General features: G+C 48.7%; 1 protein-coding gene across 1 annotated transcript in view; it reads right to left on the reverse strand.

Annotated features, from left to right (window-relative positions):
* LOC115642246 overlaps positions 1–14,380 on the reverse strand; it is a 37,037-nt gene extending 22,657 nt beyond the window's left edge. Inside the window, exons 1-3 of the mRNA XM_030545704.1 lie at positions 14,265–14,380; positions 12,799–12,812; positions 246–252 (exon numbers count right to left, since the gene is read on the reverse strand). Of these exons, the coding sequence (XP_030401564.1) occupies positions 246–252; positions 12,799–12,812; positions 14,265–14,310 (67 nt within the window). The 5' untranslated portion in view covers positions 14,311–14,380. The remainder of the gene's footprint in view (positions 1–245; positions 253–12,798; positions 12,813–14,264) is intronic.
* Positions 14,381–18,021: the final 3,641 nt, after the last annotated feature.

Here is an 18,021-nt window from a genome sequence, read left to right on the forward strand (position 1 = left end):
TTCTGCCCTCCCCGGGTACCCCCTTCCCCCAGGGCTCTCTCCTCCCACACACGGAGTTAAAGGCGCCTGTGTCTGGCAGGTCCTTCGGCTCCTCCTATCACTTCAACCGAGGTTCGCTAACAGGTTCCAATAGCCGGGGCTCTCTGCCCTCCCGGAGCTGGGGGTGAAGGCAGGGGGACAACGCCCTGGCAACAGGTCCAATCCTCTGGCAGACACACGTTACCTACCGCTTCTTCCTGGCACACCCAGCTTCTCCAAGGGCTGGGATTATTCCTGTCCCCTTCTACCTCCGGTTAAATTTGACTGTGTCCGGGAACAGAGTCATATCCTAAAAAGTGATATAGGCACTTAAGGTTCACCCTCACAGAGTCTCCAGGCTTCTTGATTTCAGCCCCAGACTGGGTCAGCTGGATCTGGGAGCTGACACCTGAACATGAGTAACAATAAGGAAGGAAAATATGATTAATTTCTCTCCCCTTCCTTCCTCTGCCCAGATTTATCCAGGTCCTTCCATTGCCCCAGCTCCTTAGAATGATGTGATCTGGGGTATTCAGGACGTTATCCCCACAATGCCCCAGTGAGGTAGGGAAGTGCTTGTTATCATCATGAATTCATGAAGTGCTTGTTATCATCACTTCCCTGACAAGAAACCGAGGCAGCAGAGAGGCCCAGCCTGACAATTTCCAAGCCGTCCAAGGGATTTTGACACCAAGTTCACAGGAAACCCAATATGAAATTGGCATCCAAATCCCCTAGGTAACTTTTCACATTAAATGATTAGTTCAAAGAATTATTGAGTCCTGGTTGTATGTCTTAACCCTAAAGCCCGGCTTCCTGTGCTACCCCAGCTGTCCTAACTCACTGCTTGTACCTTTACTCCACTTACCCGAGAAGGCTGCCAAAAGGACAAGGAACTCCAGACATGTCATTTTAATTCTACCCCAGACACCTTGTGCGGTGCAACAACAGCAACTGTCTGGCTGCCCGGCAGATTTCCAGGGAGGATCAGTCGCTCTCCTTTATAGGGACATTTTCCTACTTCATTTGCATGTGGCCATTGCTAAGCATTTAAATAAACCGCAGCTGCACCGACCTTGGCAAATAAATGACCTCAGAGCCGAGACTGACAAACTGATGGGGCCATTGCAGGGAATTCATGCCCCAATTCAGGAACGCAGGAAGCATGTTTTTAAGGTCAGGCTTGACAAAGCCCTGGCTGGCATGATTTGATTGCGGTTGGTCCTGCTTTGGGCAGGGGGTTGGACTAGATACCTCCTGAGGTCCCTTCCAACCCTCCTATTCTATGATTCTATGTTGATATCAAGTGGACTTCGGTTTGAGTTCAGAGTTAACGGAAAGCTGGAATGTTAAGATGCATCATCTCAGGTTAGGACAGTGTAATACCCCTGGGATATGGGGAAAATGCAATAACTGAAGCTATGATGAACATGAGCACTCTCCTTTGGTGAAAGGTGCAGGTGAGCTGTCATTTCCAACCCCCCAGGAGTGAGTGCTGGGTTCTCACTTCCCAACGATTTCACAAGTCTGGTTTATGACCAAATCCTGGCTTTGAAAATCCCGGCCTTATGTATGGGAAGGAGGAGAAAATCCTCTCAGTGTTGCCAGGGTCCCTTGTTATGAAATATTTCCCTCCAGTCTCACACACAACATTTTCCTGCCACCACGTGGCTACAGACTTTCCTTCAGCTTTAGTTCATTCTGAGAGTGTTTGTCTCTTGTCAGCCTAAAAGATGTTCCTCTGGGGATTTCTGTTAATCCCTGGAAAATCTCTTCTCAAAGTCACATATTTTCTCTTTCCCTCTCCCCCTGGTTTATGTGTCTGTCACCTCTCTGATCTGGCAGGCTAGGATCCCAGAGTCCTCCTTGTCACAGCAGCAGAGGAAGAAGGTTGTATCTGAACCCGCAGAAGAGGTGCGGTGCGGGGGATCGGACGAGATGTTCATTTCTCGGTTAGAACGTGGGACTCCAAGAAGTCCTGTTCAGTTTGCTCTGTGTGTACAGACTTGCTCTGTGTTGATTGACTTAACAGACAAAGAAAGCAATTACAAGCACAGCCAGCAATGATAACTTGCCTAGCGGCTGGCCACACACATGAATTTCAAAGCCAATTAATGAAAACGCACTGAGTGGGGCGCTGTCTGACCTCCCTGCTAGGAGATGCTGAGGAAAGGTTGGGTCCTAAGTCCCACCTGTTAAAGGGAGTTAGGTGCCTAACACCAGTTGGGATTCACAGCCCTCTCCTGGAGTCAGGTGCCCCAGCTGTTACTTAACTCCCCACCACGCAAAGTCCTTGTGCCAGAGAAGGATTCGTTGGTGCTTCCCTTAGCTTTTAGCCTAGTGGTTAGAGCACTTGCCTGGGACATGGTAGAGCCAGTTAAATTCCCTCCCTACCCAGCCTGATTTGGGACTAGGGATTTGAGCCCACATCTTCCACTGTCAATGGCGAGGGTGACATCTGGGGTGCAGACACCCCCATTCTCTTTCAGACCTCATGAGTATTAAATTAGTCAGAGTGGAACAGCTTCAAGAGGAGAGATTGAAAGACCCCTCCCCAAAATACCCCATAGCCTGGTGCTTAGGCCATTCACCCAGGAGCGTTTTGCTGCTGTGACAAGGTGACTGGTGTCACAGGAGCCTAATTCATACTTTGAGAAGTGACTTAGGAGACAAAAAAATCTATTTACTATGAGGCTTAAGTGAGTTAGGACCCTAGGAAATTTGAGGGAAATTACCCACAATCTGTTTACATGGGCAAATGATCTCTGGGGTGACTAAAGGCTCCAGTGTTAGGAGGAGACCTGGGTTCTCTCATTGGGGGTTTTTGAATGGCTGTAGATGTGATTTGTGTCACTGTGTGTATCTAGTACAGTAATACGTGGCCGTGTCCTCGGTTCTCAGGCTGCCCAGCTGCAGATAGGCCGTGCTTATGGAGGTGTCCCTGGTGATGGTGAATCGCCCCTGGAAAGCCTGGGCATAGCCAGTGCCACCACTACTGGGATTAATATATCCGATCCATTCCAGCGCTTTCCCGGGAGCCTGCCGCACCCAGTTAATGTTGTAGCTGGTAAAGGTGTAGCCAGAGGTTTTACATGTCACCTTCGCAGACTCTCCAGGCTTCTTGATTTCTGCCCCGGACTGAGTCAGCTGGATTTGGGAGCTGACACCTGTAAATAAACAATAATAAAAACACAGTTAATTCCATTCTTTTCCTTCTCTTCCCAGGTTTATCCAAGTCCTTCCATTACCCTCCTCATGGCAGTATCTGATCTGCTTGTGTGTAATAATGAATTTATCCACACCACACTGCTGGGAAGGAGGGAAGTGCAGTTGTCCCCATTTTGAAGAGGGGAAACTGAGGCAGAAATGCAGCCTGAGATTCTTCAAGCTGTCTAAGGGATTTTGACACCTAGTTCCCATTAAAAATAATGCAAATTGTGTATCAAAATCCTCTTGATGGCTTTGAAATTCTATCCTATGTGATTTCTTTAAAGCAATAGGATTTGGAATCCAGAATTCCTGAATCCCTCTGCTCTGTCTTAGTCTTAAAACCATTTCCCCTATCCTAGCCCAGCTGTCCTAACCAGACACCTGTAGGTTCATCCACTCACCTGAGAAAGCTGCCAAAAAGAAGAGAAACCCCAGACAGATCATTTTCATTCTCCACAACAACCTGGTGGGCTGCAAAGCAGTAACCCTTCGTCTGCTGGCAGCTCTTCGGTGAGGGTCGCCTGCTCTCCTTTATCAGCCATTTTCCCTTCTTCATTTGCATGTGGGTGTTGCTAAATCATTTGACTAAACCTCAGCTTCACCTGCCGTTACAAATAAATGACCTCAGAGTTTAGCGGGACCCAGTCATGGAGGACGCCAGAGCAAATGAATGAAATTTAGGCACCAATCCAGGAAAACACTAAATCACTCTGAGCTCAGTGGTACTTAAATACGGGCTTAAAGATTGTTGGTAAAATCCAATATTAAGATGTGTAATACTGGGCTATCAAAATGTAACACCCAGGATATGAAACTGAAATAACAGAATCAATGAATGTGTGAACACCAGCGCCCTGCACTGGTGGAATACGGACCAGCACTGTGATTTTCAGACCCTCCGAGGAGCACTGGGTACTCAGTTCCCACTGACTGGAAAGGGATTTGGCTGAGCAAACCCTCGCTTTGTCCTCAGCACCTACGGGTGGAATTTTCAATGATTCCCTGTGAGTGTTCCCGGGTTCGGTCTTTGGGAAGAAATGTTCCATAATCGAACTTGGCATTCTGCTGCCCCCATGCGGGTCTGATAAACAGAGAAAAAATTCCCTCCTTTTCTTCCTTTAGGTTAATGGAACTTGCTCGTTTTTGTCTCCTGGCTGTAACCCATGGGGCAGGAGGGCGGGGGTGCGGTGATTTTTCTTTGATGGCTGATTTGCTTTTAGAACTGTTTCCAGGGATTTTCATTGATCTGCGAAAAGTCCATTTGTCCTATTCATAAGAAACTTCTCTCTGAGGCACCTGTCGCTACTGTCGTCTGAACGCTGGCTGCACTAGGAAGGATGGGTGTGCAGTCAATGAGAAGGTTTGATATGAACAGCCAGTGAGCAGGTGTGGTTATGTTATAGATACGTATTATCCACAAACAGGAGGCGAGACTAGATGCTTGTAATATCCTAACCTGACCCTAAATTATATGAATCAAGAGAGTCCTCTTCAATGTATCGAGTATGTAGCAATGTCTGTGTGTGTCCTATGAATAACCAGCCAAACAAACCAATGTTCAGCGTTGCCAAGAATGTCACTTGTCTTGTAGTTGGCCAGTTAGGCTAAGAATCTCAAAGCCACCTAAGTGAGCTGGAATCCCAAATTTTGCATCTAACTCCTGTAGTCAGCTCGGGGGAAAATCTCTTTCTTAACTGTCTCCTGGTCCACACTACAGCGTTAAATCGATTTAAACAGCGTTAAATCGATTTAACGCTGTACCCATCCACACTACAAGGCACTTTAAATCGATTTTAAGGGCTCTTAAAATCGATTTCTGTACTCTTCCCCAACGAGAGGAGTAATCGATATTACTATATCGATTTAGGGTTAGTGTGGACGGAAATCAAAGTTATTGGTCTCATTCTTTTACTGAGCTACCCAGAGTGCACTGCTCCGGAAATCGATGGTAGCCCAGGACCATGGACGCACACCACCGAATTAATGTGTCCTAGTGTGGACGCGTAAAATCGATTTTATAAAACCAGTTTTATAAAACTGGTTTTAATAATTTTGATTTTATGCTGTAGTGTAGACGTGGCCTGTGAGCAAGTGACAGCCTCTGTCTGTGCTGCCCCAGGGATTTGCATGGCTGCAGCCCTTTCCCAGGAGCCTGACGCACCCAGTCCATTCAGGAGCTGCTGAAAGTGAACCCAGAACCTTTGCAGGAGAGCTTTAGGGACTCTCCTGTTTTTTGAGTCATCCACCGGACTCCACCAGCCCCACATCACACGGGACACCTGTGAACACTAAACATACCAGTAATGTGCCCAATGCATAGCACAATATAGACGTAACTGTTTATTGACATAACTCTAGGGAACAAGAATGCGCTTCAGAGAGAGAAGAGAGAGCAAGAGAAGAAATCTCCATGGGGAGAGCATGATGGCAAATGGAGAGAAACAGACCCAGGGGCTGCAGAAAGGGGTGTAGTCTGGAAGAGTCTCTAGGCACCTTGGCTTTAAACAGGTGGCTTCCTCTCTGAATTTGCCTCATGGCTTGTTTGTGGTGTATAAAGAGCAACTGGATGGGCTTGTGGTTAAAGCACTGGAGTCAGTGTTGGTCTATACAAACACCTGCAGGAAAATAATTGTATTTGTTTAATTCACACCTTTGGAAACTAAAGCTTGAATTAGAGCACTTGAACTAAAGGAATCCACACAGAGCCTGGCACGTCAACCTCAAAGGCTTAACGTCAATATAGTGATTGGGGTGGAAAATTCATGGCAAAGGTACAATTTGCAATGGGAAGTCACTTGGGAGCATAGGATCAGCCAGGGCTCGAGTCTCAAATTGATAACATTTTCAGGCCTGTGTTATGCCAGAGCTCAGACTATGTCCTGAAATCCCTGACTCTAAGAAAGTGACCTAAAGGAGTTAGAGACACTGATTTCATTATTATTAATTATTAATTATTATTATTATTATTATTATTATTATATGTAGTGTAGTTTGAACACCTAAACCTTAGGTCATCTGCCAATCCCTGCCTTTATTTATTGGGGCCTGACTATTAAAAATATTGAGGAAAATAAAGAAGCAGATAGGTGCTAAGTACCTAACTTCTATCGAAATCTATGGGAGTCAGGCATCCATCTGATTCTGAAAATCCCAAGAAGGGCCTGTCTGCTTTTTCTGTCACCTAAATACTTTGCCAAACTTGCCTTTAGGTCCAGATTTTTCAAGATGTTGAGACACTGATGTGCTCAGCATTGAAATCCAAAGTGATTTAGGAGACTGAATCTCACCTTCAAATATGTAGATACCTGGTAACATCTGGTCCCTAGTGCTGCCATTTGCCACCTGTAAAAAGGAGAGAATGATACTTCTCCCCACTGCAAGTGTCAAAGCCAGATTCAGGACTCACAGTTCGTCAGACCACTCTGTTTATTAGCAAAGTGCTCTGCTAATACACCCAGATAATGTGAGCACCATGCCAAGACTCAAACTATCTAATTTATACAGATAAAAGGATGCAAACTGAACAAGATAACAAAAGGAAGCAGAACTGATAGGTTTACCTGGGCTAGACATGCACATCTTACTTCCTTACTAACTATTACTGGTCTCCTGTTAATGTCCCACCATTAGCTTGAGTGGACTCATTGTTTCATACTTCAATGTTTCTCTTCCTGAGAACTATATTTCAACATTCCTTAGTCCTGCTTAAAGGCGCATACAGCATTTCTTTAATCCATTCTATTTTTACAATCTAATTCGTTCTACTTTCACAGGGTTTCGTGGATATGAGCAGGCATTAAAGTTACTTACAGGACTTACCCGTCCTGCCGGAGTCCTGAGGGGAGCGTGACCTCTTCTGGAAGGCGCATGGCCTCTCAAGATTTAAAGGACCTGGGGCACCAGCTATGGCTGGGAGACCCAGATCCTTTAAATCAACCAAGGGCTCCCAGCTGAAGAGGTAGGTGGGAGGCTCCTGGAGCTCAGGGGAAAATTAAAGGGACTGGGGCTCCGGCCGCCACGGGGAACCCCAAGTTTTGCGGGGCTGTGACCGAGATTTAAAGGCCAAGAGCTCCTGCCACTGCGGGGAGCCCCATCCCTTTAAATCCTGGCCCCAGCCCGGCCACCGGAGCAACGGGCGCGGGGGGGGGAAAGGGTTCTGGGCTGACTGCTGCTGTGGCAATCCAGATCCCTTTAAATCCGGCCCCAGCCTGGCCGCTGGAGCTGCAGGCGGGGGGTTTAAAGGGCTCTGGGCTTCCAGCTGTGGCGGGGAGCCCAGAGCCCTTTAAATCCCCACAGCGAAAGACGGTGTGGTCTGGCATGGTGTACTGGCTCTTACCGGTATGCCGTACTGGCCTGTACTGGTTTACTTTCACCTCTGTGTGTATGTGTATGAATGTGTCACAAACAATGCAGCTGCAGCCTGCCACCGACCAGCAGCGACCCCAGCAACTGGCCCCTGTGGGCTGCTGCCTGCGGAGAGCCAGCAGGTACCTCTGGATGGGGTTTACCAAGGAGTAAGTAACCAAGGTAAAAACCACAGCCAGCCAGCCAGGGAGGGAGCCAGGCGGGGGGGCTAACTCAGAGGTGAATGAAGGACAACTGGAATAGCCTTCATGAAATGTACAAGATATTTAGAGAAAGTTTTGTCAATTTCAGCCTCTGCACTCTGCAGACAGGACAAAACAAAAAGATCTGAGATTGTACCCGATGTCCTAAGGATGTTTCAGGTGTTTAAATCAATATAGAAAGAGGGTAGATTGGAATGAAAACTACTATTTCTTTAAAAGGAGGCACAATAATTTCCCTGAATATTCAGTTTTCGCCTCTAATCCCTTTGCGGTTTTGTCTATGGGGACTGTTTGCTTTCCCTGTAAATCTTTAGTTGCTTTAGCAAAATTGCTTTGCCCAAAATAAACCCTAATCATCATGACACATCTTTCCACCATGGTCTCCATTTTTGTGTGTTTTTTTAAACAGTAATATTTCAAGGAGGATCTGCAAGCAGTGTGGACATCACAACCATGATCCTCTGCCGGGGAAGGGAATGGGATACATTTAAACTTGGAAATGGTTCCTGATTTTGATTGTGTTTACGAGATCCCCTCATCCCAGGGACAGAAAAGAACTGCCCCTGACATGGTCACCCACACCCAACAGCAACTGGGAGTGAAATTAACAAGGATGCCAGAAACGGCTCCTAACTCTGGGCACTGAACTGCACAGGGAACAGCTGAGTTTAAACTGTTCTTTTGCAGGCAGCAGCAGCAGGCATCTCAGCCAGTCTACTGCAAGCTGGAGCCTAGAGGAGACCCCCTGCTGAGGGGAGGGGGGAGGAATGGGGAGGAATGCAGAGCCTTGTCTGCAGCCTGGCTGGAGGAGGGGGAGGGAGGAGCCGAGTAACCAATGTGACAGTGAGTTTTCCTCTTCCACCTGCTTTTATTAGCTTTGGATTTAAGCTGCGCAGCCAAATTCTTGTATTTGTTGTGTATATTAGTAGGAGAGATCCTCTCATCCCGGGGGCAGACAAGGACTGCCCCTGCCATGGTCAAACACATCCTCCTCTCGACTCCCTCCCCCCAGCTCCTGTGAATGAAATTAACAAGGATGCCAGAAACCTAGCCCTGGAGGCTGAACCATCAGGGAACAACTGAGTTTAAACTATTCTGATGCAAGGAGCAGGCTTCTCTCTCCCTCTCTCAGTCAGTCTCCTTTTCTTACTGGTCCTCCGTACTGGCGCATACCAGCTTACTTTCACCTCTGGATATGAGGATAAATTCGTGTTTGAGGTGCTGCAGTGCTGGATTGGTGGGGATAGTGTAACTATCCAGCTAGAAAAAGTGGATTCAGCCCTTGAGGCTGAGTTTAGACTGGTGAATTTCCACCTGTCATGTCACTGATAGAAAAGGTTTCAGGCCAATATTGTTTGTGTTACAATAGCACCAAGAGGACCCAGCTGAGTTTAAGGCCTTGTGCCTGTGAGACCATGCTGTACACAAAACTCTTACAGCCTATAGCTGAGATTTTTTTCAAAAATGTCTAGTGCATGAAAAGCTACTTTAATCCTTGTAAGACCTGATGCAAAAGCCCTTTACAACTCAGTGGACGCCACCCCACTGAGTACAACATCATTTGTGCCATGCCTTGTGTTCATAAACCTGATGCTGGAAACTTTTTGTCTGTTGCTCAAAATATCAATGTAAATGTCTTCACCAGTTGGCAATGGAGTTATCTCTAAACCGGAGCTAATTATGGTGCAGAGGATGCTTCCCTTATAGGGTGGTCAATTGTGATCGATGCTGAAATCTCTCAGAGCAATCAGATTAGTAGAAGAGCCCTGGGCAGGTTCCTAGATAAGGATAAAATACCAAATCTGACTAATTATAGTGAGACTATTGGCAGGATTGAGGAATGAAGGGTTTTGTCCAATATTAGTGAGATCATGGACCTTCGCCTGTCAAAGACTCAGTGTCATTTCTGCATGATCAACAACAGGCTGAGCTGGTGCAGAATGACTGTGGAGTGTGCTTTTGGCCATTTAAAGGGCCGCTGGTGCTCGCTTTATGGGAAGCTGGACCTGGCTGATGACAACATCCCCGCAGTTATAGCAGTGTGCTGTACCCTCCATAACATTTGTGAAGGGAAGAGTGAAAGATTCACTCAGGCATGGAACTCAGAGGTTCAACACCTGGAGGTTGAATTTGAACAGCCAGAGAGGAGGGCTATTGGAGGGGCCCAGCACGGGGCTGCAAGGATCAGGGATGCCTTGAGGGAGCAATTTGAGGCTGAAAGCTACCAGTAAAGTCTGAGGTCCTGTGTGGGAGTGAAGTGCAGTGGTTCCAATGTTCGTAGGAATCAGTGTTTGCTACACTGACTTGCAGTGCCTGGTGCTTTCCTGGGCTAAGGTATCTTCTACTTTATGCAATAATAAAGAATGTTTTCAAAGCCAAAAAATCCATTTGTTGAAAAGAAAATTCATTTATTGAAAAGAAACACAACTGCTTGGGAAACAGAAAGGACATGACACATCTGTGCTGTGTGGAATGAGGGAAGGGGGTGGGATGGGGAATGGTACAATCACACATTTGTGTATGTCCTCTTCTCATATTCAGCCGTCAGCTCTAGAGTGCTGTGCAATGAGTGCTGCACTTCAGGCTGGCGAATTCATGGTGATGGAGGTTGAGTGCAGTGGGTAAGGGTCGTAGTTTGCAGGTCTGAGTGGTGACGCTACAGGTGTTGGAGGCAGTTGGTGGTGATAAGAACCCGGATGTTGGGGAAAGTGGGTTGGATGTGACATGGGGGCATGAGGGAAAGAGTTTTGGGACAAGAGCTGCAGAGGGAGAGGTAGTGCCCTGCCTTCATGGCTATGAGCGCCTGGACCGAGTTCGCTTGGTGCTCCATGATGCTTACCAGCCACTCCGTGCTTTTCTGCCGGAGCACCGTGCTTTTCTGCCAGCACTCCTCACTCTGCTGGTGAATTCTCCTTTCACTCGCCCTCCACTCCTGTGCTTTTAGATTCTCATTAAGGGACTGCTGCATTACTTCATGCAGCATGTCTTCTTTGCATCTACGTGGCCTCTTTTTAATTCTTAGTAGCCTCTCGACTGGTGATAACACAGACAACTGATGTTTCAAGGTTGCATCTGTAAAGGCAAAATGCAACTCTTAACAGAGGCAGCATTGTTCACATCGGACAGAGCAATGATTCCCCCATACTTAAGGTCAAGCACATTCTACACTATAACATAATTTGCTCATCCCAAAGCGAGTGCACATAACCCACAGGAGCCCCAAAATGGTGAGTAAGCACAGGGTGAAGGGGGATTGATTGTTTCACAGCCGTACTATCCTCTGGGTTTCTGTGCCATGGGGAGAGCCAACAGTGGCAGGTGGCCCCTATACTGAACACTGTCTCCACATTTTTCACAGGATGAGTTCACCCGGGAAGATATCACGCGCTGAGCGTGACTTGGGAAGCAAGGGAGGATCTTCTACTGCAATGTGGCTTCCGCCCTGGCCCATGTGTGGCTTGCCTGTGTGCAGCAGTGGTCCCCCTGCCCCTCACGGCACAGTGGCCTGGACGCGTTAGCCTGACTGGGACAAGGAGCACAGTGGCTCTCCCAAGAAACCTGCACAAGCGCATTGCCCAAGTTCTACAAGAGACCTTTGAAGAGATCACTGAGGCCTATTACCGCGATGTGAGAGAGCACATCAAAACCCTATTCCACATCTAGGCATGCATGCAGCCCTAACCTTCCTCACCCCAAGAGCCCACACTGAACAACTTCCTTCCCAAAATAAAAGACGCTTACCAGGCACCTCCTCTGGTGTTTGTTCTTCCCCAAGCACTAGACACCGTGACTGGCTACCTTCCTCCTGGTTTGAGAACAGCTCCCGGCTGCATGCATCTAGGGATGCTGGGCTGGCTCCCCCCTCCTCGGCACCCTCACTCTCGCTTTCCTCCTCCTCCCGTCTTGTTGCACTGGGCTCTGAAGTGTCCACGGTGGTACTTGGAGTGGAGGTCGGGTCACCCCCAAGTATTGTGTCCAGCTCTTTGTAGAAATGGCAGGTTGTGGGGGCAGCACCAGAGCAGCTGTTTGCCTCGTGGGCTTTGTGGCAGGCATTCTGCAGCTCCTTCACTTTAATCCTGCATTGCAGTGCATCTCGGTCATGGCTCCTTTCCATCATGGCCCTTGATATCTGCCCGAAGGCTTCGTAATTCCTCTGGCTGAAGCCCAGCTGGGACTGGATAGTTTTCTCCCCCAGACACTGATGAGGTCCAGCACCTCACCATTGCTCCAAGCTGGGATTCACTTGGTGTGTGGAGACATGGTCACCTGGAAAGACGCACTGAGAGCACTCCACACCTGGCTGAGCAAACAGGAAGGGGATTTTCAAAATTCCCAGAGAATTTAAAGGGTGGGTCTGATGGTTGGTCACCTGAGGGCAGGGCAGTAGCATTCAAACTGATGACCAGAGTGGCTTGAACAGGCTTTGTGGGACACTTCTGGAGGCCAATCAGAGCACATTGATAGACCCGGGCATCCACACCGGCTCTGTGGTGCTCCAGTGGGGGCGTAGCAAGTGTTATTCCTCTCGCTGAGGTGGAGAACCAGGAGCACTCCAGCCTTGGAGTCCCAGCGCTCTACGTGCCTTGCCAGTGTGGACGCGTCCTGAGTTAGAGCGCCCGGGCTGCTTTATGTGCTCTACCTCACACGTGCAGCCAAGCTGCAGCTGGGACTTTCTCTACTGGCCGTCGCGGGAGGTTCTTGTCTGAGCTCACTGTGCCCCGCACAGTGATACCAGGCGGTGTCCTTGAGCTTCAGGCCGGTCAGTTGCAGATACAGCAGGTTATTGGATTGTCTCCTGAGATGGTGAATCGGCCTTGGACAAGCTGGCGGAGTTTACAGTACTGCCAGGCCAGTAGCTTACATGAGAGATACACTACAGGCAACTGCCAGGAGCCTGATGGGCCCAGCTCATCGGGTCCTCTCCGACGGTGAACCCGGAGGCTTTGCAGGAGAGGCAGACAGTCTCCGGGCTTTTTCACATCCCCTCCGGATTCCCCAGCACCTGGGACCGGACACCTGGGAATACAGACAGGTTACAAACACATTGGTATTAGAGTCAATAACTCAATATACTGCAGGGTATTCAGGGGAAAACATACCTTGCAGAGCTGCTACAATGAAAACTAAGTGCGTGCAAACTCTCATGTTCCCAGGGGCTGGAGGGGAAAGTTCCCAGGGGACTAGCTGGTAACTGCACAGACCCAGGGGCTGTGGATTGCGGGTACACCTGGGCAGAGGGAGACACAGATTTAAACATGAAACTCCCACCCTTATTTGCATATTCCCCTTCTTATAAGAGACACGAACCCTGTCCCTGAACGCTCGGAGGTATTGGGCCTGGGGCTCTAGGAGAGGGAGTCGGACTGGTGCTAACTTAGTGAGTGCGGGGCCATCGGACCACACAGCCGCTGGTGAGAAACCGCTCCCATCCCTCCAGGCGTAAGGGCCGAGCTACGGTCTGCTCCAGGGACTAGAAAGACTAGAGCCTTTGGCAGAGTTTGGATGAGGTCTTTGGAGAGGAGGCTATTCGGTCAGCGAGCAGGGCAGCCTCGGGTAAAAACCTGTTTTGTATTGATGCCAGAGGGGTTCGGAACCTAGCGGTGCTTTCACAATGTATTAGAGCTACAGTGGCAGTGGGTGATTTGTCAAAGGAATGTAAGACCGTTAGTGCCCAGTTCCCAACACATTGCAATAGAGTTTCTAACACCCAGAACAATTAGGCACTGTGGAAAATCCAGGTCCTGGTTATTACACCTAGAACAGTTGATCCCCAAATAGTCCTCTGCTGAGCTGCGCATTTTCACTTCAGTGCCTGCTAAGGGCCACACTGGAACATGTTAAAGTCAAGAAGCCCCCGTTGTTATGGACACATGGTCATGTCTGTGTGGATACCGCGATCTGAAACCTGAGGACAGATCTGTTCCTCGCTCTGGTTGCAGCTCCCGTGCCCGTGCCCAGGGCCGGATTGTCTGGGGAAGTGCTGCCCCCGCGCGGCGCACGGCGGAAGGGCGGTTCTGCCGCTCGGGTTTTTGTACGAGCCCTGTCGGGGTTCCCCGCACTGTGTCTCTCGCACAGTAATAGCGGGCGGTGTCCTCGGGCTTCAGGCCGGTCATTTGCAGATACAGCAGGTTGTTGGAGTTGTCCCTGGAGATGGTGAAGCGTCCCTTGAAGGGCTGGGCGTAGTTGATGGTAGTTGAAGCTGAGTTTATTTCCCCGATCCACTCCAGTCCCTTCCCGGGAGCCTGCCGGACCCAGCCCATCCAGGAGCTGCTGAAGGTGAAGCCGGAGGCTTTGCAGGAGAGGCGGAGAGAGTCTCCGGGCTTTTTCACAGCCCCTCCGGACTCCACCAGCTGCACCTGGGACTGCGCACCTGGGAATGAAGATGAATGAGGGGGAACATGAGTATCTAGGGCAGCAGAATAACAATCTCCCGACTGACGCTACGACACACGGGAAGGGGGAAAATACCTTCAAACGCTGCTGCAATGAGAACGAGATACAACCAAAGCCTCATTGTCCCGTGTTTGGAGAGGAGAGTTCTCAGGGGGGTGGTCTGGTGACTGCCCAGAGACAGAGGCTGCAGATTGTCTGTCCGGGTGCAGCCGTGCAAGTGAGGGAGTCAGATTTAAAGAGGAAACTCTCAAGCCTATTTGCATATTCCGCTCCTTATAAGACACATTCATTATTTCCTAGAAGGAACTCAGTTACTTTGTGTGGCTCATAAGGGCATGTCTACACTACAAAATTAGGTCAATTTATTTAATTTGACTTTAAGCATCCCGTTTAACAAATCCGATTTTGCAACTCCCTGCTAGGCGACTGTGATCGAGGGAGCACATCCTCACTGCCAGGGGCTGCATCGACTCAAGGAGTGATGCACAGTCCCTACAGCAGACTGGAATTCTGGGCTCGGATCCCATTGCCTCATGAGGGTGGCTATGGCTGCATGTCATCAGCCTCCCATGTCTGTGGCTCAGAACAAGAGCGGCTGTTCGCCAGCTTGTCCTGTGGTAGGCTTGTCTAAGCTCCTTTACTTTCACGCAGCATTGCTGTGTGTCACTGGTGCAGCCTTTGTCCACCAACCCCTGTGTGATTTTGGCATAGATCTCAGCGGTTCTTTTGCTGGTCCAGAGCTCTGCCTGTACAAACTCCTCCCTGCACACAGCAATCAGATCAGTGTCTCCCTCTCCACGAATCTAAACTCTAAATTTAACCCTATTAGTGATCTTAAACATTAACTCGAACTCTAAATCTAGAACGAATCTTAATTCTACATTTAATTTATGGTGGGACATTCACAGAAGGATCAGGGGAGTATAGAGCCCTGTCTTATTCAGTGAGAGCTGCGCTTGCAAGAAACAGCTTCTGTGAAAACATGCTACTTTATTTGTACATGCTTGAAAACTGTTATCATAGTTCTGCCATTATCTCAGTCATTATGATTTTGAATAGAAACATATCCAGAACAGATCCCTGGGAACTCCAATTGCTATGCCCATTTTATTTATCATTATGTCCATCTAGGTTTCATTTCCATAGTTTGTTTATGAGAAGGTCATGGAAGACAGTATGAAAAGCCTTACCGAAGGCAAGATATACCACAAGTACTGCTTGTTAGCTTGTTACACTGTTAAAGAAAGCTATCAGGTTGGATTTACATGTGAGACTGCTTGAAATACCCTTTTTAGCAAAGTAGAACCTCTTGCTGCTGTGGGTAGCAGAGGGCCTTTTTTTTTAAAGCAAAGTAGGACCTTGCACTGCCGCGGGTAGCATGGTCCTACAGGCTGTATTTTTACACACACATATATGTATGAAACTGCAAACTATAGGGATGTGCTACCTGTAACACTGCAATGTGATGAAGCTGATTCCTCTGTAGGAATCAGCTACATCCCATGGCCTTTTTTTCTAGCAAAGTAGGACCTCTAGCTCCTGCAGGTAGTGAATTCTTACCATTAACGGTTCCTGAGAAGGGCCAGACCTGTTAGCCTTGTGGGTGGACAGTGGGAGATCTATTCATGGTGCACCTCACTCTGAATCTATACAAGTGCTTCTGGTGAGGACCCAGACTGCTGAGGCAGGGAGTCCAGCACACCAGTGACATAGTAACTGTAGTGACTCCATGGTGACATAACTTGAATTAACCCACACTTAAACTGTAGATATGGCCTCAGGTCTGTGAAATGTTTGGGAGTGTGAGGGCAGACTATGATTCATTCAGGTGTTTCGGCTCTAGGCACTGGAACTGGCCTTACTGCACCCACCCTACGGGCTCAGGAACAAAGCGGCATAAAAAAGATCTTATTTATTTATTACAGTGTCTTGACTCGAGGGTGTATAACTCATGATTTTAGAAGTCTTGTGGTTGTCAAGGTATCTTGGGGTTGCAGATGTATGTTCATTAGATTTTGAAAGGAAAAACTATGAGTGGGTTGAACAAAGAATTAGACCAGTCCCTCAGGATAAGTACATTGGCTATTATCCAAGATAATCAGGGATGCAGGCCCATGCTCTGCAGGTCCCTAAACCGTCCTCTGACTGCCAGATGCTGGGAGTGGACAATGGGATGGTTCAGTGAATCATTGCCTGGTCTGATCATTCCCTTAGAAGCACCTGGCATTGGCCATTGTCACAAGACAGGATATTAGATTAGGTGGACTATTGGTCTGACCGCCAATATTTCCACCATTGGTGGATTGACTCAAAACAAAGTTTTAACACTAGGCCAGACATTCAGTCAGAGTGGAAGTCAGATGATCCAACAGAATAAACATCTGCTCTAAAAATAATAAGAAGAAACTAAAATAAAAAATCCAGGGAATGCCAGAAGCAGATAAGGGAACTTGGGAAAGTGCTCGGAGACTCTATGCACTCAGATACAGTGATGGGGGATTCTTTGGTTCTGAGGGGATCTGTGTAAAATGTTTCACTGAATTCGGTCTCAGGGATTATCTACACTGGCAAGTCAAAGAGCTGTAACTTGCTGACTCAGGGGTGTGAAAAATCCCCCCCTCCAGCGCAGCAAGTTGGAGCGCTTTAAAGTGCTCGTGTGGACAGGCTCGGCTCCCAGTGCTCAGAGCTAATCCCCAGTCAATTTCCATCTCCTGCTCAGATCTTGGGCACCCCCTGCTCTGATTCGCCCCCTTTGCCTTGTTTTAACCCCTCTAAATAGCAGTCAGCAGATTTTCACGGCTAATGAGGGCAGGGAGAAGGGCAGTGGCTTTAGCAGCCGTTACTGAGCATACTCAGTTCATGTGACCACACAAAAAAGCCACTTTGCTCAAATAAAAAAGCCTCTGCCCCCCCCAGCTATTTTGCCAGGCTGTGGTGTCCCAGTGCCAATGGGGTAACTGCTGCCCCCTCTGCCCCGGCCTGTGCCAGGTTTTCCCTCTGCCACTCTCTGCCAGCACCTCCCTCCTTGGCTTAACTCCGCCCCCTCCCCCATTCCTGATTTTACCCTTTAGCCCCTCTCTTAGTGCTGCCTCCAGCTGCTTGGCCCCCCAGACCAGTCAATTTCCTCCCCCTGCTCAGACCCTGCCCCCTCTCCTGCGATTTGCCCCCTGTGCCACTTTTTAAGTCCTGTCAAAAGCAGTCAGCAGAATCCTACGGGTATAAGGGCAGCGGAAGGGCAGTGGCTTCAGCAAATGAACTGAGCATGCTCAGTACGTGGTAAGTAGCACAATTCTACCAGAGCAGTATCCTTCACTCCACCTGCTGGGCCCCAAGGTGCTGGCACTGCTCCCCAACGCAAACCATAGTGACCCCAGGGTGCCCCCTGCGTAGGACACGCTGCTGCTGCCAGGGCCGGCGCTAGGCTTCTGCCACCCCAATAATTAAAAGAAAAAGGTGGCCAGAATGCCCCTGAAAATGTGGCTCCCCAAGCACATGCTTGGTTTGCTGGTGCCTAGAGCCAGCCCTGGACACACGTTTCCTACAGCTTCTTCCTGGCACACCCAGCTTCTCCAAGGGCTGGGATTGTTCTGGTCCCCTTCTCCTCCAGTTACATTTGACTGTGTCCAGGAACAGAGTCATATCTTGAAAAGAGATTTAGGCACTTAAGGTTCTAAATCCCATTAGCTTTCACTGACCGTAAGTCACTTGGGGATAATTACCCAGAGTCTGTTCACATAGGTAACCAATCCCAGGGTGGCTGAGGGCTGCAGTGTTAGCAGGAGACCTGGTTTCTCTCACTGAGGGTTTTGAATGGCTGTAGATGTGGTTTGTG

Source organism: Gopherus evgoodei, unplaced genomic scaffold (genome assembly GCF_007399415.2).
Source record: "Gopherus evgoodei ecotype Sinaloan lineage unplaced genomic scaffold, rGopEvg1_v1.p scaffold_39_arrow_ctg1, whole genome shotgun sequence".
NCBI lineage: Eukaryota > Metazoa > Chordata > Testudines > Testudinidae > Gopherus > Gopherus evgoodei.